Source organism: Pyrus communis, chromosome 4 (assembly GCF_963583255.1).
Source record: "Pyrus communis chromosome 4, drPyrComm1.1, whole genome shotgun sequence".
In the NCBI taxonomy this organism is placed as follows: Eukaryota; Viridiplantae; Streptophyta; class Magnoliopsida; order Rosales; family Rosaceae; genus Pyrus; species Pyrus communis.
The window spans coordinates 17,196,985-17,223,277 of NC_084806.1; the positions used below are offsets into that span (position 1 = coordinate 17,196,985).

Below are 26,293 nucleotides of genomic sequence, written 5' to 3' on the forward strand. Positions count from 1 at the left end.
TGTAAGTGAGATGTCTTAGGTTCGATTCTTGCCAAAGGCGAATTTGACCCACATTATTGTTAGCTCATTGTGAGGCTTAACCCACCACTTTCCTTTGGTGTAGATAATATCTTTTGTTAAAAAAAAAAATTTTACTCTAATCTACATGGATGAAGATTCAAACTTAAATATAAAAGGACAAACATAATACTCTAGTCAACTAACCGGCCCGATCCATGTGTGCGAGCATACCCGATTCTTGCCTATCCTTTTTTTTTTTCCTCAAACCCAATATAGAAGGGAGCAGAAAAGCTTTTGTGGCTTGTGCTCAGCCCTTGTATGCAAGTCCATATGCTATTGTTGGTCTTTTCCAAGCGTCCCTCCCTTCCAAGCAAATGGCTTTAGCTTGTTAATTAACACGACCTCATCAGGTGAATGAGGAACCAGAAGACACAGCTTGTCTTATTTCTACATGATACATTGTGAATATATCATTAATGAATGCTTCCTCTTCACCTATATATACACGTTGAAGGTTTACATGAATGAATTAAGAGCTTTGCATCAAGTGTACGTTTTATTTATTTACTTATTTATTTATTTATTTTTTTGAAAGAGTGACATTTTATAACCAAAGGCAAAACACCAGAGCATACAATAGTCCCACAGGCAAGCTCCAAGAGAGGGCCTCTGAAAAACCTCGCATGGAAAAAAACCACTTGGGGAATATTCCAGTGAAGGAAAAGAGACCGAGCAAACCAACAACGACTATGACAGGACATTTAAATAATTACAGACTTCGATAATAAAATATTAGCAAGCCAAGGGGGCCAACATCAGTCAAAAAATCGAAGCCTTGATCATGAAAACCATGTCTCGAAATCTAGTACGTAGCCCTATTCTCATGTTTGGAAATTGCCCACAGGATCAAGTGACGGTCCTGAGTGAGAAGTCAAACCATTTCCACGTAGCTGCCTTCATGCGCTAGGCATAACTCATCCAGGGAGACGAGATGGATTACGTTGTGCGAGTTTGATTCAACAATAAGGGGAAACCAGCCTTTATTAATGAGACTAGGCATAGCAACAGCCCCCATTAGACGTCCATGGCAATCACGAACAATCACACCTACACTCTTCCTACCATCAGTCAAGTTCAAAAGCACCATCCACATTTAACTTGAACCATCCCTCTGGCGGAGAGAGCCAAATAGAACTTTGCACCTGTAAAGGAACGCTCTTATGGGGAGAGAGATTAACATTCTAAACTCAACAATATAGTCCTCCACTTGTCGGATTAACACATCAAATTCCATACCTTGGGCCTTGAACACAAGTCAGTTTTTGTCAAACCAAAGCCACCAAATCCGAGCTGCAAACAGGGGAAAGAGCAGAGGTGGAATTGAGTCCTAAACTTCTCTTAGCCAATCAGTGATCACCACCATACTGGAGCACCAAACTAACCTAGGAAACCCCAGCTTCTCCTAGAACCTTGTGCAGAAGTAGTCGTCACGGAATGCATGAAGAGTAGATTCCAAAGCATCTAGGCAGCCTGGGCAGGTCCAGTCATCAATAATTCGACACCGTAGAAGGTTTTGGCGAGTCAGAATATAATCATTTGCAACACGCCATAATAGATGAGATACCTTAGGTGTAATTTTAACCTTCGAGATTCGTTTCCAAACCTAAATGAGAGGTGTTTGGTTACAAGACTGTATCGCTATCAGGTCTCTGTACTTTAGCGATACTCAATAGCCATTCTTGACAGTATAATGTCCATTTGTTTTAAGGTGCTAGATCCGGTAGTCATTCCTATGATCAAGCAAAGGAATGAACAAGATTGTTTATGGCTCCTCCCGATCAAAATTATCATAAACCTTCGCTACACCCCAGTTGTTGCCATCCGAGATGAGAGAGTTCACCGTTGAGTGGAGTGGTAGGTTAGGATGGAAATGCACTCTGAAGAACCTTTCGTGTGGGACTTATGCATCTCTATAAATTTGAATTGCCTCGCCCTTACAAACTCTCTACCTAGACCCATGATGGAGTAGCTCTCAACCCTAAAGTAAAGATCTCCAAGTATAAGATGGGTAAGAACCTAATTGAGCATCCATAAAGTTGGAATCCTAAAATACCAGGCTTTCAGTAGTCTCGCAATGAGGGACTTAGGAAATTCCATAAGCTTCCACCCTTGCTTCCCCAATAAAGCCTAATTAAAAAAATGATATCTCTCTGAACCCAAGATCACCTTGGCTTTTAATCTCGCACAAATCCTTCCAATAGATCCCTCGTCCATCATTATTAGACCACCAGAATTTCGCAATAGTACTGTCAGTCTCTCCACAATTTGCTAGGGGTAGCTTGAAGACACTCATGGTATAAGATAGGATAGCCTAACAAACTGCCTTAATTAGAACCTCATTCCTTGCCTTAGATAGCAACTTCCCCTCCCATCCGTTAATCTTCTTCTAGATCCTATCTTTCATATTACGAAACATTCTTTTTTTATCCTTTCCAGCAACAGTTGAAAGTCCCAGATATACATTAAGAACATCAAGCATATAATGAATCACTTGTTTAGTATCATAACTAGTGGAGGGACTAAAGCAAACCACCGACTTAGCAAATTTGATCTGCTGTCTCGAAGCGTCTTTAGAAACCTAGAAAATTCTCTTTAATTCACCCACCTCCGTCGGGGTAGCATCACAGAAAATGAGACTGTCATCCACAAAGAAAAGATGATTAATAGATGGAGCCCTTGTAGCAATGGATACACTATAAACCAGAAAACTCTCTTGAACCCTTTATAAAGTAGATGAGAATCCTTCCGAAACAATTAAGAACAATTACGGGGATATGGGATCCCCCTGCCTAATGCCTTAGGATGGGTTAATCTCACCACGTGGCCTGCCATTTAAAAGGAAAAAGTATGATACCACTACCATTCAAAACATCCAAGCAAGCACTACACACATCATTTCTAACAATACTCCAATTTTTTTTTTTTTTTTTTTTTTTTATAGAAGAGAGCTGGTATACCATCCGGCCTTAGGCACTTCACAAGCCCAAAATTCTTCACAGCAGTCTCAATTTCATCCCTAGTAAAAGGCCCAATGAGACCATTTCACAGATTATGGGGGACCTATAGTTTCACATCATTGAAAATCTCGTAATGTAGATTATTCCGATCAGAGGTTAATAGTCCCTTGTAAAAGTCAGCAAGGGTGTTAAATATCACCGAACTTTCCCTATTTCCACGATACCAAGTTGTCAGCACAATGACTTAGTTTACCACTCATAGTATGCTCAGTAGACCACGCATTCTAGATTACCTCATTACACTCATCAAAAGTATTCCATAATTCTTCAAATTAAAAGCGACGACACCCCCTAGTACCAATGCAAGCCACCAGTAGAACAGAGATTATCCGTCGAGATTAAGATTGGATGATGATCAAATGAGTAAGGAATACGGCCAAATAGGTTGCTGAAAGCTTCATTACTGAACCCCCTGTCGAGTCTTGCCTTAACATTGTTGGGGCCCATTCTTTTACTACTCTAAGTGAATTCATAACCCAAGAAATCAAATTCCAGTAGTCAAGCATCTTTAATAGCACTTCTAAACTCTTCAATCTGTGTAACAGGTCTGAGATGGTCCCCCGATTTCTCACTAGTATTAACGATCTAATTGAAATCGTCATAGCAAATCCATGACCCTCTTCAACTTCGCTAAGACCACGTAGCAGTTCCCATGAATGACACCTCAGTGTCTGAATAGGATGACTATAGAACCTGGTAAAATGACAAATGGTCTAGTTCTCATATTGAACATGGCCATTAATATGGCTAATTAAAGACGACAACAGAGAGACAGATAGCCTGTATCTCCATAAAAGGCATAAACCACCAGATCTTTATTCTCAGGAACATAGAAAACCCCTTTCACACCAAACGTCACTTTAATCTTCCCATTTACACCGCAGTCATTCTCGTTTCATATAGGAATATCAAGTTTGGCCTCTTATCCTAAAGAAAATTCTTCAGGTCTCGGAACATTCGTCAGTTGCCAAGTCCACGAATGTTCCGGCTGAAGACTAACATTGGGTTTGGTGGGGCTAGCCCTTGCCAGCCTTCATCGATTTCTTCTATTTGAGAATAGTTGCAATCTTCTTTCCCAACATCCCTTGCGCCTCAGGCTCTTCCAATTCATTCAAGGGACTAACCACTACATCCTACAGATTAAAATCCTCAGTCTTCTAGGTAAGCTTCCTATTTTCCAGTTGTTTTGGACCTCTGACTCCGCGACCTCGTTTGCCTCTCCTGCCAATTATTGCAGTCTGGGATAATTTTCCCACAAAAGAATGAGTCTTCAATTTCTTCTCAGCGATTAGGGGATAAGATTTATCCTGATCTCTTCTTTTAGGGTTTCCCACCATGGCACATGAGGGACCATCTTCGTAATGAGGTGTAGATTCTTCAGCCACAATAGGATTAGCTGAGGCAGTCGAATGAGGTGGGCTAGGCAGAAACTCCCCACATTCCAATTCAAGAATTATTAACAACCCACTAGGCCTAGCCTTATCCTGTAGGGTACTTGGGTTATCCAGCAGTCCATAAGCATTGTTAAAAGCCCAAGGAGGGACCTTCCGTGGATAAACCAGTTTCTTTCCAATAAGAGTCCATTAATAGCCAGGGTATGAGTCATATTCCTGTAATGAGTGCCGAAGCTCTCCGGATTGTCCATATTGCTCTAGTCTATGAGAAATGCCTTTCTATGTGTACCCACAAACATGTCAGTAGAGCTAGTACCAACCTGAGTCGCCACACCTTAGAGATTGTCACATTAATTCCTGGCTTGACAGGGTGGGAGGTGCCACATACATCTGATAGCCTAGAAAATGTCAGGTCATTCCGTTCTTCACCCACTTGCACATTGTAGGACCCTGCTGCCACCTCATCCAGTGACCTTATCCCCCATCACCGCCACCACAGAGCATCCGTTCCGGCCACCGCCAACCAGACGTCATAATAAAGAAATAGACTTGTAGACCTTTTGGAGATGATCGCCGCCCAAAGCTTCGGGTTATATCTGTTTTCACTATACTCTTCTTGCCAGAACTTGGATCCAGTAAATGGCACGATTCGCTTCAATTTCATCAAGGGATAGGTACAGAGGCCAAAGTTTTACAGTGAAATGGGCCCCCTTGATGAACTAGGGGTTACCTTCAAGGATTATTTTAGCCACTTTCTCATCCCCAACTTCTATGGCATAGACATTCTCTTTAGCCCGAAAGATTTTGATGTTTCCCATTTTCCTCCAGAGATTTCAAAGCACCTCTTTGATAATGATTTGGGAGGGTTCCTACTCAGCAATAAGGAGACCCACTAAATGGACAGGTTCATCATTCATTTCATCTAGATCCAGGCTATCTTCAAAGTTGATGGAGAGATAATCCATATACTTTTCATCAATGGGAGGATCAGGATGCACCACAAACAACTTAATAAGTTACCAAAGGAACTCATAGAGAACATCGACTCAAGAAAACCATACTTGGAGATACACAATCTCACAAAAAGCTTCAAAACAGAGCACATGGCACACACCCACATTCACCAGATTCACCGCACCTCACTGGAATCATCACTCACCTTCATCGGAATGTTTTCACTTACATGTATCAAGAATTTTAAGGTTTCACTATAATACACAAGAATAAAACTAACAATCCCTAGTGAAGGTTAATGGAGAAATTCTTTTGATGAAGATGAAAAACTTTGCCGTTTGTTGGCCTAAAATCATGTTTACATCCAGTTTAAACTTAGGGGCAAGCTGTGCATGAAAAATACATACATTTATTTGAATCATCAAAAAAAAAAAAAAGTTATCCTAGGTGTTATAGGGCTCGTTTGAAATTGTTTTTAAAATGACTGGTACCGCTTTTCTTGAAATTGGTTTTGTTTTTTTTTTTTTTTTTTTTTTTTTTTTACGTAAAACTTGCTTAAGATATTAAGTTTGAATCTAGGGTAATGCAACCCACATAACTATTTTTACCTCTCACACAACCCTCTTCAATTTCCCGTTGTCAGATCAAATGAATTGAAAAAGATTAATAGACAAAATTTAACAAAGGCTTGTAAGAAGTAAAAAAAAAAAAAAAAAAAAAAAAAGGTGTATGACTAGCACTACCGTAAATCTAATTGTCTATTTTGGATTTGAGGGGTTTTATTAGGTTTAGAGGTTATTCTATGGAGCTTGTATTGGAATGAAAACTACATATGAGAAATGAACTTAATTAAGAACTTATTAGGTTTAGAGGTTATTCTATGGAGCTTATATTGGAATGAAAACTACATATGAGAAATGAACTTAATTAAGAAAAAATCTCATTTTCTTCCTTGCAGAATGTAGTTCATGATCTGAATCGTTTATATTTTAAAATGTAGTTTCATGGTCTGAATTGTTTATATTTTAAATACATCTAATTTTAAACATCAAGCATACAAAAACTATTCTATTAGAGATGAAATAGTCATCTAATTATAGTTGAAATTTTGACGAACAAAATAAATTGATCAAAATAGAAAAGATTTTAGTACTTTAATTTACATTAAGGGTAAAAGAGCGTTAAAACTCAGAAGGCAGGAAATTGAAAAAATACTTAAACCGATCTACCACTTGCAAAACACTAAAAAGAGTTTGTGTTCATGATTGAAAACCAAGACCAATAATTCCATTTAAGCGTCAAAGTTTCAAGTGGCGTTCTTGTATCGTATCAACAATTTACCATTTCATCAAGCAAAGTACGTGAAGGCTCCAAGCAACATGTCATGGTGAGGTGCCCTTTCAATGTCCCTTCTCCTCCACCTAGTCTTCTCTACAATTTGATATATTTTATCAAATTGCTTCAAAAAGGTTGAGACCTGAGAGGTGGGTGGATGTGAGAGCAACTCCACAGGGACAATAAGGACTGGTTTGGTACTAAAGTGCTTTTATTAAAAGTGGGTATAAAAAAAAGCTGAGCTCAAAAAGTTGTTTGGTAAACACTTAAAAACAACTTATTTTCATAGTTTTGAGTGAAAAAAAGTTGAAAACGTGAAACATAAAAAATGAGCTTATTCTTATAGCACATCAGAAACTGTTTTTTTTTTTTTTTTTTAAAAGCACATCAATACCAAACCAGCCCTTAGCCAGATGGACCGACAACTTTGAAGACCTAATAACTAGAGCAACCTTCTCCAGCCCAGAGGGCGATTGGGTAGGGGGGCGAGTGAGAGGCCTGACTCGAGTTGGTGGCCCGAGAGCCCAAAGACCAAGTGATGAAACGCTGACGTCATGGTGGTGTCAGCCACTCTTCCAAGCAACATGTCATGGTGAGGTGCCCTTTCAACGTCCCTTCTCCTCCACCTAGTCTTCTCTACAATTTGATATATTTTATCAAATTGCTTCGAAAGGGTTGAGACCTGAGAGGTGGGTGGATGTGAGAGTAACTCCACAGGGACAATAAGGACTGGCTTGGTACTGAGGTGCTTTTATAAAAAGTGGGTATAAAAAAAGCTGAGCTCAAAAAGTTGTTTGGTAAACACTTAAAAACAACTTATTTTCATAGTTTTGAGTGAAAGAAAGTTGAAAACATGAAGCATAAAAAATGAGCTTATTCTCACAGCACAGTAGAAATAGGTTTTTTTTTTTTTTTTTTTAAAGCACATCAATACCAAACCAGCCTTTAGCCCGATGGACCGGTGACTTTGAAGACCCAATAGCCAGAGCAACCTTCTCCAGCCTAGAGGCCGATTGGGTAGGTGGCCGGGGGGGGGGGGGGGGGGAGGGGGGCGAGTGAGAGGCTTGACTCGAATCGGTGGCCCAAGAGCCCGAAGACCAAGTGATGCAACGCTGACGTTATGGTGGTGTCAGCCACTATTTTATTACTTTTCCGTCAGGCGCGTGCAGGCACGTCCCTGACAACATTTCAGGTGATGGGGCCCGCAGTTCAGATGGCAGAAATGTTACCGTTGATGGTCACATGTCACGTTCTCATTCGTTGGATTTCAATGATTACTTTTCCTAGACCGTTGGATTTCCAACAGTAAATTTTTTTTTTTTTTTTAGTCCAACGGTAGAAATTAATTAAGGTAATAAAAATGTTAAAAATTAATAAAAAATCAGAAATGAAAAAAAAAAAAATATATATATATATATATATATATAGTTTACTTTTCTATAAATACCTTCTCATTATCTTCTACCTTACACCATAATTTCATATTTTCTCAAATACTTTCAACCACATTCCAATCTTTTTCTCAAAGTTTCAATCCAATTGGTTTCTAGCAAAATGACTAATGATGCAGGTACGAATTGGACGCTTATTGAAGATGTTACATTGTGTTCTAGCTGGGTTGAAGTTACTCATGATCCGATTATGGGTAATGAGATGCAGTTGCGAGAAATGTGGAGTCTTATTCATACCAATTATATTGAGAAAATTGGTGGGAAAAGAACCAAAGAATCGATGTCTAGTTGTTGGAGAACACTCAGCCAATTGTTTAGTGTTTGGAGAGACACCTTGGCACAAGCTAGTGTTAATCTTCGAAATGGGGAAAATTTAGCGGATCAGGTAACAATATATTATTTATTTGTTTGTACTATACCCAAATTTACATTTGATACTTTGATTATAATTATTTCTTCTCCCGCATTATGTAGATACTTCAAGCACAAGCTTGGTATAATGCCAAAACTAAAAACAAAAACAAATCATTCACCCAGTGGGAATGTTGGAATATTGTCAAAGATTGTCCTAAATTCAGAGTTGTGCTTGTCGGTCCATAAGTTGCCATGAACAACACCCCTCTACACTTTGTGCCTGTTCATGACTCGCATGTTCATGAAACCATGATTATGCAAAATATATGGAATAACTTGCTTGCCAAGGTGAATTGACTTTGGCGTGGGAAATGGCTAAATTTGAGGCTAATAAGGCTAAAGAGGAGGCAAAAGCTGCAGCTGTTGAGAATTATTTCAAGCTAATGAGAGAGAAAGAAAGCTACTTAGGCAAGAAAGGGAAGAGCTTAAAGAAGAAAGAAGGGCTCAACAAGATCGTGACATTATGAAGGAACCTGTAAAGGGGAAGTCACCAAATCCTAAATATTTTTGGCATTAAAAGAAAGCGGATGTGGTGCGAATGAGGCATGCAAGGGAAGTGAGAGTAAGAGGAGATGGTCCTAGCACCACAAGAGGAGATGATCCTAGCACCATAAATTGGTTAGGTGATGATTTTCCATTCACGAGGGACTAGGGAATTTGTTTTTAATTGGAGCCCATAATTTTCCAATCACTTTGGGTTGTAATTTCTTATTTATTGAATAGAGTACTTTATGTTGTTTCCAATTTATTGAATGTAGTACTTTATTTAAACTAAGAGTATATTTATTTAATTTGGTAATTTATTTAAACTAAGAAAATCCTTATTCAAAGGACATAAACACACCAAATAAAATTACAGAAACATACCAAATAAAATTACAAACACACCAAATAAAAAAAAAAAAAAAAAAAAAACTTTCTAAATGAACTTAAAAAACACACCAAATAAAATTAAATGAACATACCAAATAAAAACAAACACACTAAATGAACTTAAGTTTCTTGAGCTTGTTTCAATTCCCACTGGTGTTCTATCAAGTCAATTTGTTGGGTATTGTACATATATGGGTCTTGAAGTGCAGTATATCGTTGAATGAGCCTTTCATTGTAACGTCCATCCATTTGTAATGGCTCATGTTGCACGGGTTCTTCGATGGCGTCATGAGCATAATATATTTGTGTTCTAAAATTGTTCATCGTGTCTGGCTCATATTCATCAACGACATCATAGTCATACTCATCTTCCATAATCATGTTGTGAAGAATGATGCATGTCATCATGATGGATCGAAGCGATCTAAATCAAACATTCTGGTAGCACCCTTGACAATCTCTCCCAACGAGCTTGGAGGATACCGACATCCTTCCTACACCCCTCTTGACAACTTGCAAAGTGTTTTTCCTTTGCACTTCGCTGATGTGGCATTGTTTTGACAAACGATGACCACCTTGAGTAAATGCCGTTTGCTAGGTAGTATGGCCTGTGGTACTTATGTCTGTTGACCCAGTACGTGACTTTTGGTGTTTTTCCTTGCAGGACATCGTTGAACACTAGGGATTGGGCAAGGACATTAAGGTCATTTTGAGCCTTTTCTGTCCCCATAAGCTCCTTGCCACGCACTTGGACATTTTTTCCAAGTCCAGTGCATACAGTCGATGCTTCCAATCATCCCAGGAAGACCTCGCATCTCGGCCTTGTTCAAAAGCCTTTTTAAGTCCATCTCAGTAGGTCTCCAAATGTGCTTTGTAATGTAGATAGATTCGATTGCGGAGCAAAACCTCATCAGGGACTCAACAATGGTTGATTTCCCCATCCTCGTTATCTCATCCACTTGGTCTGCAGATGCTCTATATGCAAGCATCCACAAGGCAACATTAATTTTTTGCTCAGGAAGGAGACCTATAACACCGAAAGCATCACTCATTTTCACAAAGTAAGAATCATGGTTGCAAACAGCAATCATGATTTTGTTGAACAAATGTTGTTCCATTCTAAAACGACATCTAAAGTACGTATCAGGGAATGCACTGTTACGGACAAAATAATCGTCCAAGAGATCCGTTCCTCGTCGTTGCCTGCTTCTATCAATGTTTGAGGAACGGCTGGGCCTGCAGATCTGAGCCACATCTTGGATGACTCAACGGAAATGTGAGGTTCTTTGGCTTCTTGCTTCGTCATCTCTCTTTTTACACTCCTCATCCTTTTCCTCTTCCATCACATTTTCGCCCACCTGGAGATTGAACATTTCTTCCCCTTGCTTAAACAATTCTTTGTCTTACTCATCAATTTCCCACAACATCCTTGAAGAAGACATTGGAAGAAGGAAGCAGAAACTATGAATAATGATAGAGATTTTGATTTTGGTGTGTGATTTCTGCGTTATATGGAGGAAAAAGAAAGGATTAGGTTGTAGATAATGTCACGTGGCATGCCGTCATTCGTTAAAAATCTTATCGAAATCTATTCTCAAAGATTGTAAACAAATTGTGACATGTGGTGCGACGTGATTGGTTAAAAATTTTATCGAAAATCTATCCTCAATGATTCTGAAAGGGTAAGACACATGGCACGACGACATTGGATAAATATCTTATTGAAATCTATCACCAAAAATTGTCTTTTTGGATAATGACACATGACGTAACGAGAACGATTAAAAATCTTATCCGAAATTACAAATAAAATTATTTTGTATTATTTTATAAAATAAAAAAATATTAATATTTTATTGCCTATTTCCATGGCTATTTAATTTAGGGGTGGAGATGCAAAAGGCAATTACTGTTCACTGGAGGCTATTCAATAGTGAGTTGCCCCAGAGGGCCTTTGCAACGCTGGAGTTGCTCTGAGCAAGGAAGGGTATTTTTTGGATGGGCTTGTGACTTACCTTTATTTTATGGGAACTTTAACGAAAAGTTTTCGGTACTCTTCGTTTTAACAAAAACCACATTTTTACACTAAAAAGTCAATCCTGGTACCATTCACTTTACCCTTTATTTTGTCATTATCGTTAAAACTCAAAGTTTTCAAGCTCTTTTCATTAATTTTCCTTTATTTTATTTCCTCTCACTTTATTGTCGTGTAAATAAATCACTAATACTTACCATAGTGTGTATAATATATAAAACATTACTACAAAAATGTGACTGTACTAATTTTATTATTAAATAAAAATGTTTTGTCAGTATCGGTATTTTTCTTCATTTGCCAATGAGAGGTCTTAGGTTCAAATTTCGTGAATGATGAATTTGATATCAAATTATGTTGTCCATTGTGTGATTTAGCTAAACTCTCTGTTTTTTTTAGTGTAAAGTATATCGTTGTAATAAAAAAATAAAAAAAATAAAAAATTGGTGTGATCAGATAAACAAAAGAAATCAGGGGAAGAAATGTTTGGATTCCCAGCCTCACGTGGAGTGACCTCAAAATAAGGGATGTGTCTTTGGTCTTGTTGTCTTCGGCTAAAGGATTAGAGTTAGGGTTAAAGGCTACCAATCCTTTCAAACCACTTCCTTCCAAAACCTTAATTATTATTTTTTTGGATAATTTCCACTTTACTACCTTTAAATTTTGCCAACATCACACTCTACTACTCTTACTTTTTTCCGTCTTAAAATCTCAAAAAAAAAAAAAAATTTCCAAGTATTTGTTTTATGTGTAAAGCCCAATAGACACACGTACTCTATTTCGCCTAGCTTATATTATTCACGTGTTGGGCTTAAAAATTTCACATACGTGAGGGGACAAGTTAAAAGTATAAATCCCACAAGAATGAATTTTGAATGTGTGTAATTGACTTATCTTACATATTGCCAATTAGTTATATGGTAAAAAAGTTTCTTCAAAAGTATTACGGCAAAAGCATATAAAAATTTGATTTTGTGGTGAAATATGAAGGTTCTTCCATTAGATGCTAACAATGGCAAAAATGTCTCGATGATAATTTTCCCCTTTTCTTTTCATTTTAAATTTCCAAGTTTGGTATTTCTTTTTCTGTTGTCGACCTGCCTCTCACTTTCCGCATTTGCAGAATCTCTCCTAAGAAATTAAGTATATCTTAGATGACAATAGATGCAATTTTCCATCTCTACCGGATGATTGGTAGAATGGCTTTAAGATTGAACATCGACAACTCTCAAAGGGCACATTTTTGTAGTTCTTGCAATTTTTAGCTACCAACGAGCTTGGAATTGTATGGCGACATTATTTCCACAGTTTTTTTCTTAGCTTATCAACATATGATCAAAATTGACTTATGAATCCAGGTGGGGTCCCATTAAATTGAATGTTGTTGGTGACTCGCATAACATACTAATAAAACTTAGCAATATTATTCTATGTAACATATTGAAATAGGGATGCTCGCAAAGTCTTCAGTTCTGCAGAGCATTCACAAATTACAAGTAAAAACTAAGCTCAATGTGTAAAATACTGAATAACAAAGATGTACAGCTCAAAAATGCCATTGGATCTAACGGCAACCTGACCCTAACCTATTTTTTAAATGTATGGTACCCTTACATTTGTCAGATTAATTATATAACAAAAAATATAAATTAATAAAGTATGCAGAATGTTTAGATTGGTGTATATTAGTTAGGCCAAACGAAAGAAAAAATGAAAAGGAAAAGATTAATGTATATGATTATTGTTAAGTCACGCTTAAGGCGCATGGCATTGTATAGCATAAGCTTAGCGGGATTAGCAATCTACCATCATCTTCTGCACGCTTAATCCTCTTTCAATTCACATGCATGTAGCTAGCTAGCTAGCCATATACATGTGTATGATCAGAAATTGTCACAGAGTTTCCCGTCAACGTTGTAACAGCTAGTAATGGTACAAACTCACTTGGTGTTGTTAAATTGCATTATCTTCTTGTTTGCATAGATAATTAAACTATTATTTGTTGTGAAGAAATGCATGTTGATATGGTTGTGAAATTGAAGCCGAGTCAGGAATGGTCTAATATCTTGAGACCAATTTGTGGTGTGTGCCAAACATGCATAATTAGAGGGACTGCATGGGATTTTATGAGGTTTTTGATCATGCTCTCTCTGCTATTTGTCTAGAATTTCAACCTTTTTATTGGATAAATCGATGTTGAATTGTTATACAAGATATATCATGCTTCCTTTCTATATGTTCTAAAGCCATATGATTAACATGGCCTGCATTAAACTCTATAAATATTAAAGCATTTTTTGACTGAAGGGCTTCATAAAAAATAGACTGTATTAGTTTGACCCACTTATGAAGCTGCCTGCAGATTTTTTTGGATTTCAGTTGACCCATTTACGACTTGGTTCAAATTAGTTAAGTGCTTGATGTAATTGAATTACCAAATTACGTTGGTCAAACAGAATTAGCAAAAGCCACATTCTCCTTTTAGTTTCTCTTCTCATGACAATTTTATGCAACGATATATTTACTGAGGGTAATGCTAGAGGGTGAGGGAACAAGTGAGGCAGCGTGTTAAGCATGTAAAATCCCACAGTGAGAATTCTAAGCCTTGAGTCATAATATACAAAGTAACGTAAGCAAGTTGCTTCACACTAGGGTAAGGAATTTAACGAAGAGTTACATACATGTTGATTAGGATTCAAATTTAGACACGGGTTAATTCTAAGAATTAGATCAAAGTTTAGGTTTATCCAATATTTAGGTGTTACAAACCCTATGTGGCGTACAGATCGAGTAACTGTTGAGTTGACTACGTTCATCTTGTGAATATGTGAATGTAGGTGTGTCAACTTGCAACCGAGCTCTGTCGGGTGAGTATAATAGATCAGTGGTGGTGTCGAATGCGCTGCTCACTTCTACACTTATGGTCAAGGAAGGAAGACGCCTCGCCATTGGGTTCTAGAACCTGAAGACAAGGTTTCTTAGTTCATAGCGAAGTTTAGGATCTCTTGCACCAGGTTCAGCCAGTTTGACTATATTTGTGAGAATATAGGTGTGCCAAATCAGTATTATGCTAAAGGGCACGTACTCAAAGGAGATAAGCATTTTAATGGTTTTCGGCAATCTGAATGCTGAACTGTAAACTGCACCTAAGAGTAACCAATCATAGAACACTTTAGCTACTCCTATGCTGCTTAATTATGCAGCCAGTGCTATTTACTTATCCAAATTGAAGGTGTCACCGGTTGTCAACAAAATGTTGTTTACTTATCCAAACTAAAGGTGTGTTGACCATTGATTTCATCAGGGGGGATTATTGATATTTAGTATTTTTCTTAGGGATGTGAGAATGGTTCGAGGGCTTAGAGCATTTTAAGTTGTTTGTTGAGTTGACGGGGCTTTCCATGTTGCAGAACCTCTTAGATTTATAAGGATGTTGTGACAAACAAGTCTCCCAAGATAAAGTTCTTATGGGACTATGTAACTCGCCATTTACCTGAATATTCTTTCTTTATCCCTTCTAATATGTTCCTTAGCTGAAACTCACCTTTATCTAGTCTCAGCTTCTTGATTTAAACCAGGATTATGAACTTAGTCCCTTTAGCGATTAATTCATTCTTATCTGATCAAGAAAGAATTTTGATCCTTAGAATATTTCGCACAGAGGTCATTCTGATCCTTAGCGATTTCAGTTCACTAAGGGCTCGACAGAGTCTTTTCGTGAGCTAAAAGCCCACTAGTTTGAGGGATTATTGGTGGGGCGAGGATTATGAATTTTCAACTTGGGTTAGCCCAAACATTAGGATATTAATCGAGCCTCAATACTATTTTGAAATAATAAAGATTCAAATTTGGATACAAGTTGATTCGATTTGTATTCGAACAATTTACATGCCTATGGTGTTGTACTTTTATGTGCAATCGAAATTGAATTCTAACAAAGTACTAAATATCATCGTCGTGGACAAAAGCAAAGAAACAAATAATCTCAAAACAAGAATACAAGAGATTAACATGGTTTGGCGTAAAGCCTATGTCAATAGGTGAAGTATGGCGATAAATTTCACTAAACAAATGGAGATTAAAAAAGATTGTTTAACTCTCGCCACCCAAATTAACAAACTTCCAAAAACAAACTTCAAATTGCGATACCAAAATACAAAACCGCCAAATTGTTTCGAAACTGATCTCCTCTATAACTCAAGATATCTTAAAGTCTCAAAACTTGAAATTTCCTTCTACTCCTTCTCCAACAAAGTCTATTATGAAAACTAACAAATATGGGCTAAAAAAGTCTATGCAAAGCTTGAACAAATGAACCAATGAGTGTGTGCTAACTGCACTCCACCAAAGGAGCTTGAGCATCAAGCTTCACCTTCTCGCTTAATCTCTAGACGAGTTCACAACTTCTTCTGCAATGTTCGTCTTATTAGCAGAAGAAGACTTATTAGATGGCTTCCTTTTCCTCTTGAGTCTAAGGCAATCAACTTTCCAATGTACCTTCTTATAGCAATAACTACAAATGTTTTTTTTTTTTTTCCTAAGTTCACCCTTATCCTTATTCTTTTCTCGAGCCACCAAAGCTGCATCTTGTGTGCCAAGCACCTTGTTTAAGCTCTTTAGAATTTAAAGCCGCTTTAACATTCTCCAAACTAAGACTTCCTCTACCAAATAGCATGTACCAACAAAGTGATCATACGATGAAGAGAAAGAACACAACAAAGTTATCGCATGGTCCTCATCACTAATTTGGCCGTCCACACTTTCCAAATCCATCATATTCTGTTGAACTCATCAACATTCTTATGGATTGACGTACTTTCAACCATACGGTTGCTAACTCGTCTTCAAATACAAACGTTTGGCAAGGGATTTTGTCATATACAAGCTCTCCAATTTGAGCCACAACTACGGTGCAAATTTAACGATACAACTTCACGTAAGACTTCATGAGGTAAAGTTAGTAGGATTGCTCCAAGTGCCCGCTCCATAACGTCTTCCTTCTCCTCATCGGACTACAAATTTGACAAAGCCTTCGTACCATTTAGTGCCTCCAAAAGCCTTTCTTGAATCAACAAAGCACACATCTTCAATTGTCAAATACCAAAAGCACTCCCATCGAGCTATTCAATATCGACTTTCTTTGACAACACAGAAGGCTTCATAGCGACCAGTAAACAAAGCCCAAGCTAAAACTTGAGTTCTGGTACCAATTGTTGTACTACTATGGACAATCAGAATCCAATTCTAATAAAGTACCAAATATCAACATCGTAGGTGACAGTGAAGAAACAAACAATCTCAAAATCAGAAAACAAGAGATTAACGTGGTTCGGTGTAAATTATATGTCTACAAGCGAAGCACGGCAAAAAATTTCACTAAACAAACGGGATTACAATAAAATGTTTAACTCTCACAACCCAAATCCCACAAATTACAAACTTTAAACCAAAGCGAGTAGAGAACCCAAAACAAAAGGAAGAGGTTCTCTCAAATTGTTCTCTAACCCTCAAACTCATAAATTGACTCTCACAAATTGATTCTCACAAATTTGCCACTCAAATGAGTCATACAAAATAAACTAACCCTAAGCCCTATTTTAGAACTTATACAATGAGAATCCTAATAGGAAGAAAAATCCAAATCATAATAGGCAAGGAAATGCCACTTAGTACTACGGTCTAATAGTATTCCTCTTCACTTATAAGTGAGAGGTCTTAGGTTCAATTCTTGCCAAAGACGAATTTGAACCATATTATTGTTAGCACATTGTGTGAGGTTAAGCCCACCCCTCCTCTTATTTCTTCTCTTAATCAAATTGGTAAATTAACAGAACTTCTCCACCAAGAAAAGAATCCAATCATAAAGTGCGAAACCCAATCCATATAGGGCACAAAAACAAAACAGATGCGAGTGGATTTCTTTGCCCGTCTTCGATCAATCGACTGCCACCTACAATCGATCGCCTAGAATTCTTCAAACAATTCTTCTCTGCTTTTATTCGATCGATCATGACTTCTAGATTCGTATCCAACCCTTTAATTTTGAGCCATAGATCACAACATATATGTCTTGCCCAAAATAATTTAACCCATTTTGTACTCCTCACTCCCGCAAAAGACAAACCCCAAAAAAAAGGAAAAAAAAAAAAAAAAAAAAAACAAGAAAATTTTATTCTGACATTTTTTAGAAAAAAAAAAAAATGCATTTCTTCTATGTCCTGATCCAACATGGACAATGTTTACATGAATGTATATAATTGCTTTAAAATAAATCGTAAGGCACCTTATAAATGTCCGACCTCTTTTTGAACCCTAATATACTTGTCTTACCTATATCAAGGCAAAAACAATAGCCCACTATTGTAAACAGTGGGTATGTTTGCCCACTTGTATACAGTCAAGATTCATATGCTAAATAGTGAAGTTTTTTTGTAAGTTTTCAATGTAGTTGCTCTATAAATGGAGCACTACAAGTGTTCATAATATATGATACAAAAGCAATAAGAAAAGAAAGATAAGTTAGAATATTTTCAGTATCCTCTTATTTCTCTCTAATCTGCAATTATTTTGTGTAATATTTTGCAACAGCCTCGCTTCTATCCCTAGCAAAGGTTATTTCTTTATTTCTTTAACTTTTGCCTATTTATAAGGTGCAACAGCCTTGCTCAAAATGGTTTAGCAAAGGCATTTATCAAGCGGCTTCAATTAATAGCTCGCACTCTGCTCATGAAAACGAAATTGCCAATCTCTGCATGGGGACATGCCATCTTACATGTTGCATCATTGGTTCAACTGAGACCCATAGCCAACCACCAATACTCATCAATACAACTCGTGTTTGGATATCAGCCAAACATTTCACATTTACGAGTTTTTTGTTGTGCTGTTTATGTGCATGTTGCACCGCCACAACATACTAAAATGGGGGCTCAGCGTAGACTGGGAATTTATGTGGGTTTTGATTCACCATCTATCATTAGATATTTGGAACCCTTGACATGTGATATGTTTATAGCTCGTTTTGCTAATTGTCATTTTGATGAGATAGTCTTCTCGTCGTTAGGGATAAAAGACCATTCCAGAAGAACGACAAGAGCTGACATGGGTTGTTTCCACCTTATCTCATTTTGATCCGCGAACCATTCAATGTGGAAATGAAGTGAAAATGATCGTCCATCTTCAAAGTATTGCTAATCAAATGTCAGATGCATTTAATGATGCTTCGAAAGTGACAAAGTCACATATACCAGCTGCAAATGCACCTGCAAGAATTGATGTCCCTGTTGGACAAAATAAAGTGGCAGCGAATGATTCATCTAGTGTATGCCTGAGGCGTGGTAGATCCCCAGGTTCAAAAGATTCTACCCCTTAAAAGAGAAAGATGAGGACACAGTTAAACCCAAATGAAATCATTCAGGAAAAGAAAAGGAATGATAAATCCACAATTCATAATTCTGTACTTCCAGAAAAAGAAAATGTCCTTGACGAGACATCTATCCCTGAAGAGACAGAAGTACATGAAAGCAAAGAAATATCCATAAATTATGCATGTACTAATCAACTGTGGGATTGAAATGAAATAATCATCGACGACATGTTTGCATTTGCAATAGCCATTGAAATTATATTAAGCGATGACATTGAGCCCCACTTTGTTGAAGAATGCAAACAGAGACAAGATTGGCCTAAGTGGAAAGATGCAATACAAGCAGAATTAAATTCCTTGGAAAGGCGAAGTATTTTTGGACCGGTAGTCCAAACCTCGCCTGGTGTAAACCCCATGGGTTACAAATGGGTATTCACAAGGAAATGCAATGAGAAAAACAAGATTGCAAGATATAACGCACGACTCGTTGCACAAGGTTTTTCACAAAGACCTGGAATTGATTATGAAGATACATACTCTCCTGTAATGGCCGCAATTACGTTCCGTTACTCAATAAATTTGGTGGTTTCAGAAAAACTTGACATGCGACTTATGGATGTCATCATCGCGTATCTATATGGAGAATTAGATACTGACATATATACAAAAGTCCTAGAAGGACTTAAGTTGCCCGAAGAAACTAACAAACCACGAGGTATGTTCTCAATCAAATTAAGGCGATCATTATATGGGCTGAAACAATCTGAATGAATGTGGTATAATCGTCTCAGTTAGTATTTGATTAAAGAATGATATACTAACGATGTCATCTACCCTTGTGTGTTCATTAAGAAATCAAATACTGGATTTGCTATAGTGGCAATATATGTCGATGATATGAACCTCGTTGGAACCCCTGAAGAGCTCAATAAAACTGCTGCATATCTGAAAAGCGAATTTGAAATGAAAGACCTAGGGAAAACAAAATATTGTCTCGGCCTACAGATCGAGCATTGTGTTAATGGAATTTTGGTCCATCAATCAGCTTACATTGAAAAAATATTGAAGCAATTTGGCATGGACAAGGCTTATCCACTTAGCACCCCAATGGTCATTCATTCTTTGGACATTAAGAAAGATCCATTCTGTCCAAAGGAAGATGATGAACTGGTCCTTGCTCCAAAAGTACCATATTTGAGTGCAATAGGTGCTTTATTGTATTTAGCACAATGTACTAGACCAGATATAACTTTTTCAGTCAATTTGTTAGCGAGGTGTAGCTTTGCTCCAACAATTCGTCATTGGAAGGGAATCAAAGATGTATTGCGATACCTTCGTGGAACAACAGATATGGGTCTCTTCTACTCAGAGAAATCCACAAATGACCAAATTCTTGTTGGATATGCAGATGCTGGTTTCCTCTCTGATCTGCACAAAGCCCGCTCACAAAATGGATATGTGTTCACTAATGGAGATACTGCAATTTCATGGTGATCAACAAAGCAAACATTAGTTGCTACATCTTCCAATCACTCGGAAATAATTGCTTTACATGAAGCAAGTCGTGAATGTTCTTGGTTAAGATCAATGATCCATCACATCCGGAATTCATGTGGTCTACCTTGAAAGACAGACAATCCAACTATCATCCATGAAGATAATGCAGCCTGTGTTGCCCAAATGAAGGAAGGATTCATCAAGGGCAATAAAACTAAACACATATCTCCAAGATTTTTCAGTGCATATGTGCTTCAGAAGGCCAAAGTGATTGAGGTCAAACAAATCTGTTCCAACGAAAATTTGGCAAACTTGTTCACCAAATCTCTACCAAAGTGCACATTTCAGAAGTTAGTACAGGGAATCAGATTACGTCGGCTTACAAATTTGAAGAATGTGGAATCAAGGGGAGATACAATTCAGGGGGAGCATCCATAATACATGCATGTTGTACTCTTTTTCCTTCGATTAGGATTTTTCCCACTGGGTTTTTCCTATCAAGGTTTTAACGAGGCAACACAAGCATGCTTAACACCGTATCAACAATCCGGGTAAAAGTTGTACTCTTTTTCCTTCGCTATGGTTTTTTCCCATTGGGTTTTTCCAAGCAAGGTTTTAACGAGGCAACTGATGTTGATATGTGGGCATCCAAGGGGGAGTGTTGTAAACAGTGGGTATGTTTGCCCACATGTATACAGTAAAGATTCATATGCTAAATAGTGCAATTTTTGTAAGTTTTCAAAGTAGTTGCTCTATAAACAGAGCACTACGAGTGTTCAAAATATATGATACAAAAGCAATAAGAAAAGAAAGATAAGTTAGAATATTTTCAGTATCCTCTTATTTCTCTCTAATTTGCAATCATTATTGTGTAATATTTTGCAACAACCTCGCTCCTATCCCTAGCAAAGATTATTTCTTTAACTTTTGCTTATTTATAACACCCACAAAATTATGATGATAATTTAGTAAGAACAAATTTATCTCTATTAGACCCAAAATCGATGCTGCTAATATTGCAGACGAAACGTTTGGTTTGGAAACTTGGTAAAAGAGAAAACGTTATTGCATACATGGATGGGAGAGAGAAAGAGATTGAAAATTGAAATGTAACTGAAGCCTGAAGTCCAGAAAAAGGTTTTGAATCTGGAAAATACGTGAAAGATAGTAAGCATTGTCCATGGGGAGTGTCTGTTTGCGAATTTTAATTAAGTAATGGTGTTGGCTTCAGATTGAGAGAAAAACAACACTGACTTGGAGTTGGAGCTAGCTAACGGCTCTCCTCACTTTTTGCTCTAATGGAGTCAAAAAACAACATTAAAATAATAAAACACCTTATTTCGTATCATCTCGTGCACAGTTGCATACACACTACAGTGAAGATATACAACAACAACAACCATTTTCTTATTAAGTGAGATCGGCTGTATGAATTTTAGAATATCATTACGCTTGGTTATGTACCACGTCTCCTCCTAGCTAACTACAATGAAGAAATATATATAAACAAAATATTAATATAATCTAATTTCATGGGTCTCTGCCTTCTTGTGTCTCCCTTAACCTGCGCGTGAACCCACCAAGCAACCCCTCCAATTTTCTATAAATATATAATCTCTTAAGAGAGAGAGAGAGGTGTGGGGTGGTGGTGCAGGAGGATGGTGGAGGTGCAGTGTTTGTTGATCTCAAGGCAGTGGGTTGGTTTGTTTATTTGGTTTTAAGGTGCTTTCTTTGTGTTCTGTGCTTTGCTTTGGGTAGTGTAGTTGTAGAAAACTAGAAGTTTAGTAGTTTACTGCTTGAGTTCAAACCAAGAAAGCTAAAACACACACACACAAACCAGAGAGAGGAGAGAGAGAAACCTAGAGAGATAAAGAAACAAAGAGAGACAGAGGGGGCTGCAAAACCCAAATGATGCAAACCCGAGAAGAAAGGTTTGGAAATTGAGGCAAATGTCTACAGTGCTGCCGCCCAGCTCGAGGCAATCCTTCCCCATCTTCTACACCTCCTCCTCCTCCCACTCTTCTGTTTTTCTCTGTCTCACCCTATTTTTACTCTACACACCCACCTTTGCTTCTGCCGCAAACCCCGAAGCCACCCTTCTCTTCTCCTGGCTCCATTCCTCTGCTTCGCCGCCACCTTCCTTCTTCTCCAACTGGAACCTCCTCCACCCCAATCCATGCAACTGGTCCTCCATAACATGTTCCCCTCAAGGCCACGTCACCGAAATCACAATCCAATACATCCCTCTCCAGCTTCCACTTCCAACCAGTCTCTCCGCCTTTCCCTCCCTCCGAAAACTCACCATTTCAGGTGCCAATCTCACCGGAACCATCCCCGCCGACATCGGTGAATGCACCGAGCTGCAAGTCATCGACCTCAGCTCAAACTGTCTGGTGGGTTCAATCCCGCCCAGCGTTTCGAGGCTCCGAAATCTCCAAGACTTGATCTTGAACTCCAATCAGCTCACTGGGAAAATCCCAGTTGAGCTTGGCACCTGCATTGGACTAAAAAACCTCCTTCTCTTCGACAACCAGCTAACCGGGTCGATTACGGCGGCGCTCGGGAAGCTCACCAGCCTTGCAGTTCTGAGAGCAGGAGGTAACAAATACATTGGTGGGAAAATCCCAGAGGAGCTCGGAGGCTGCAGCAATTTGACTGTCTTGGGGTTGGCTGACACCCAAGTTTCAGGCGCTTTGCCTGCCTCATTGGGTAAGCTTAGCCATCTCCACACCCTGTCTATTTACACCACAATGATCTCCGGCGAAATCCCACCTGAAATAGGTAACTGCTCTGAGCTTGTCAACTTGTTTCTTTACGAAAATAGCCTCTCCGGTTCAATTCCACCGGAGCTTGGTAAGCTTAAGAAGCTGGAGCAGTTGTTATTATGGCAAAATAGTCTTTCTGGTCCAATCCCAGAAGAGATTGGGAATTGTAGCAGCTTGAGAATGATTGATTTTTCTCTAAATGCTTTGTCTGGTACTATACCTTTGTCTTTGGGAGGTTTATCGAATCTTGAGGAGTTTATGATTAGTGACAACAATGTCACCGGTTCGATCCCTTCCAACCTTTCTAATTTGACGAACCTGATGCAGCTGCAGCTCGACACGAATCAGATCTCCGGTTTGATTCCACCGGAGATTGGGATGTTGTCGAAACTGACTGTTCTTTTCGCTTGGCAAAACCAGCTTGAAGGAAGCATTCCTTCAACTCTGACTAGCTGTAGCAGTCTCCAAGCACTAGACTTGTCACACAATTCGCTCACCGGTACCATTCCTGCCGGCTTGTTTCAGCTCAAAAACCTCACAAAGCTTCTTTTGATTTCGAATGACATTTCGGGTTTGATTCCACCAAGTATTGGCAACTGCAGCTCTCTGGTTCGGCTGCGGCTTGGGAACAACATGATTGCTGGTGGGATTCCGAAAGCAATTGGAGACCTTAGGAGCTTAAACTTTCTTGACCTGTCTGGGAACAGCCTTTCTGGGCAAGTGCCTGATGAGATTGGGAGTTGCACAGAGCTACAGATGATAGACTTGAGCAACAATACTTTGGAAGGTCCCCTGCCTAACGCGTTGTCATCACTATCAGGACTTCAAGTCTTGGATGTTTCGGTTAATCAGTTTTCGGGGCAGATACCAGCAAGCTTGGCTCGTCTTGTTTCGTTGAACAAGCTTATTTTGAGCAGGAACTTGTTCTCTGGAATGATACCTACATCGCTTGGCCTGTGTTCGAGTCTCCAATTGCTTGATCTTAGCAGCAACAAGCTCACTGGCTCAATCCCCGTGGAGCTTGGGAGGATTGAAGCCCTTGAAATCGCGCTAAATTTGAGCTGCAATGCACTCTCAGGCCCCATCCCACCTCAAGTATCAGCACTAACCAAGCTTTCAATACTAGACCTTTCACATAACCAGCTTGATGGGGACTTGAGTCCACTTGCAGAGCTCAATAATCTTGTCTCTCTTAATGTGTCATATAACAAACTCAGTGGCTACCTTCCAGACAACCAGCTTTTTAGACAGTTGTTACCAATGGATTTGGCTGGAAACAAAGGCCTTTGCTCTTCAAATCGTGACTCATGCTTCCTGAGTGATGTTGGCCGCACAGGACTAACAAGAAATCAAAATGAAATAAGGCGGTCACGCAGGCTTAAGCTAGCAATTGCATTGCTGATCACCCTGACCGTTGCAATGGTGGTTTTGGGGATCCTTGCAGTGATTAGAGCGCGAAGAGCTATCAGAGATGATGACGAATCAGAATTGGGGAACTTGTGGGCTTGGCAGTTCACTCCATTCCAGAAGCTAAATTTCTCGGTTGAGAAAGTGCTTAGATGCCTGGTGGATGTCAATGTAATTGGAAAAGGATGTTCTGGGGTTGTGTATCGCGCTGATATGGACAATGGCGAAGTCATTGCAGTGAAGAAGCTCTGGCCAGCAACAGTTGCTGCAGACAACGGATGTTGTAATGATGAAAAATGTGGAGTTCACGATTCATTCTCAGCGGAGGTCAAAACACTTGGCTCAATACGTCACAAGAACATTGTTCGGTTCTTGGGTTGTTGCTGGAATAAGAACACAAGATTGCTCATGTACGATTACATGCCTAATGGAAGCTTGGGAAGTATTCTACATGAGAGGACAGGGCATGCCCTTGAATGGGAAGTTCGGTACCAAATTTTGTTGGGTGCAGCTCAAGGCATTGCCTATTTGCACCATGATTGTGTACCTCCAATTGTTCACAGGGATATCAAGGCCAATAACATCCTCATTGGCCTTGAGTTTGAGCCTTACATTGCTGATTTTGGCCTAGCCAAACTCGTTGATGATGGCGATTTCGCTCTATCCTCCAACACAGTTGCTGGTTCCTATGGCTATATTGCTCCTGGTAAGTGATATTATAATCACATACAGCTTAATCCGTATATATGTCTCTTAAGTCTTACTATGATTACTTTGTTAGTGGTCTAATCACAAACAATCATGTGATGTTAATGTTTTCTTTAAGTAAAATTTTGCATAAATTGGACCCGTTAGAAAATTTTAATAAAAAATAAAGCTGGGCGGACACTAAACAGACAACAAGGGGACCTATTTCCCATTCCTATTAACTTGTAAGTACGTGATTTGAACCAATTAGTTAACTTAACTTACTTCCCCTTTTCAGAATATGGATACATGATGAAGATCACAGAGAAGAGCGATGTTTATAGCTATGGAGTTGTTGTATTGGAAGTCTTGACAGGGAAGCAACCAATAGATCCAACAATACCAGAGGGGCAACATGTAGTGGATTGGGTAAGACAGAAGAGGGGAAGCATTGAAGTCCTCGACCCAAGCCTCATATCGAGACCCGAATCGGAGATAGAGGAAATGATGCAGGCATTAGGCATAGCCTTGTTGTGTGTAAACTCAACCCCTGATGAAAGACCAACCATGAAAGATGTGGCAGCAATGCTAAAGGAAGTCAAACATGAGAGGGAGGAGTATGCCAAGGTTGATATGCTCCTCAAAGGTTCGCCCACAAATGACACTCGCGAAAATAAGAACCCTAATGGAGTTTTGGCAACCTCATCATCAGCAGCAATGAAAAGCTTGTTCGCAAAAAGCAACAACACAATTTTTTCTGCATCCACATTGCTTTACTCATCATCCTTCTCTAGTGCCAATAAAATGGGGTTCAAGTGATTAGTTAATTATGTGATATACAGCTAATTAAGCGAAAGATTGTGATTTTTTGTTTAGTTTCTTCAGTTTCAAACTCCATTGTGTCATTGATGTATAGAAGAAAAGGTTTGACATTTGTTATAACCAAGTGCAGAGCATCAAATAAAGCCAACAGTTGTAGGCTTGGATTTTAAGTAAATTTTGTCGATCATGTGCATCCAGGTTTAAATAGTCTTGAAT

General features: G+C 38.6%; 1 protein-coding gene across 2 annotated transcripts; it reads left to right on the forward strand.

The window, feature by feature from the left end:
• Nucleotides 1-20,920: 20,920 nt before the first annotated feature.
• On the forward strand, nucleotides 20,921-26,074 carry LOC137730512 (LRR receptor-like serine/threonine-protein kinase RGI1). Of its 2 annotated transcripts, XM_068469503.1 has the most exons (3): nucleotides 20,921-20,941; nucleotides 22,397-25,274; nucleotides 25,554-26,074. In XM_068469503.1, exons 1-3 carry the CDS (start codon nucleotides 20,921-20,923, stop codon nucleotides 26,072-26,074), a joined length of 3,420 nt encoding a protein of 1,139 aa, XP_068325604.1. The 2 variants fall into 2 exon arrangements, with proteins under 2 accessions (XP_068325604.1, XP_068325603.1); XM_068469502.1 differs by lacking the exon at nucleotides 20,921-20,941 and having other exon boundaries at nucleotides 22,085-25,274.
• The last annotated feature ends 219 nt before the right edge of the window (nucleotides 26,075-26,293 follow it).

Excerpts from the sequence above, each read along its gene's own strand:
- LOC137730512 (XM_068469502.1), top strand. The coding sequence starts at position 22,346 with ATGTCTACAGTGCTGCCGCCCAGCTCGAGGCAATCCTTCCCCATCTTC. Across the intron at positions 25,275-25,553 it reads CTATGGCTATATTGCTCCTG|AATATGGATACATGATGAAG; the intron begins GTAAGTGATATT and ends TCCCCTTTTCAG.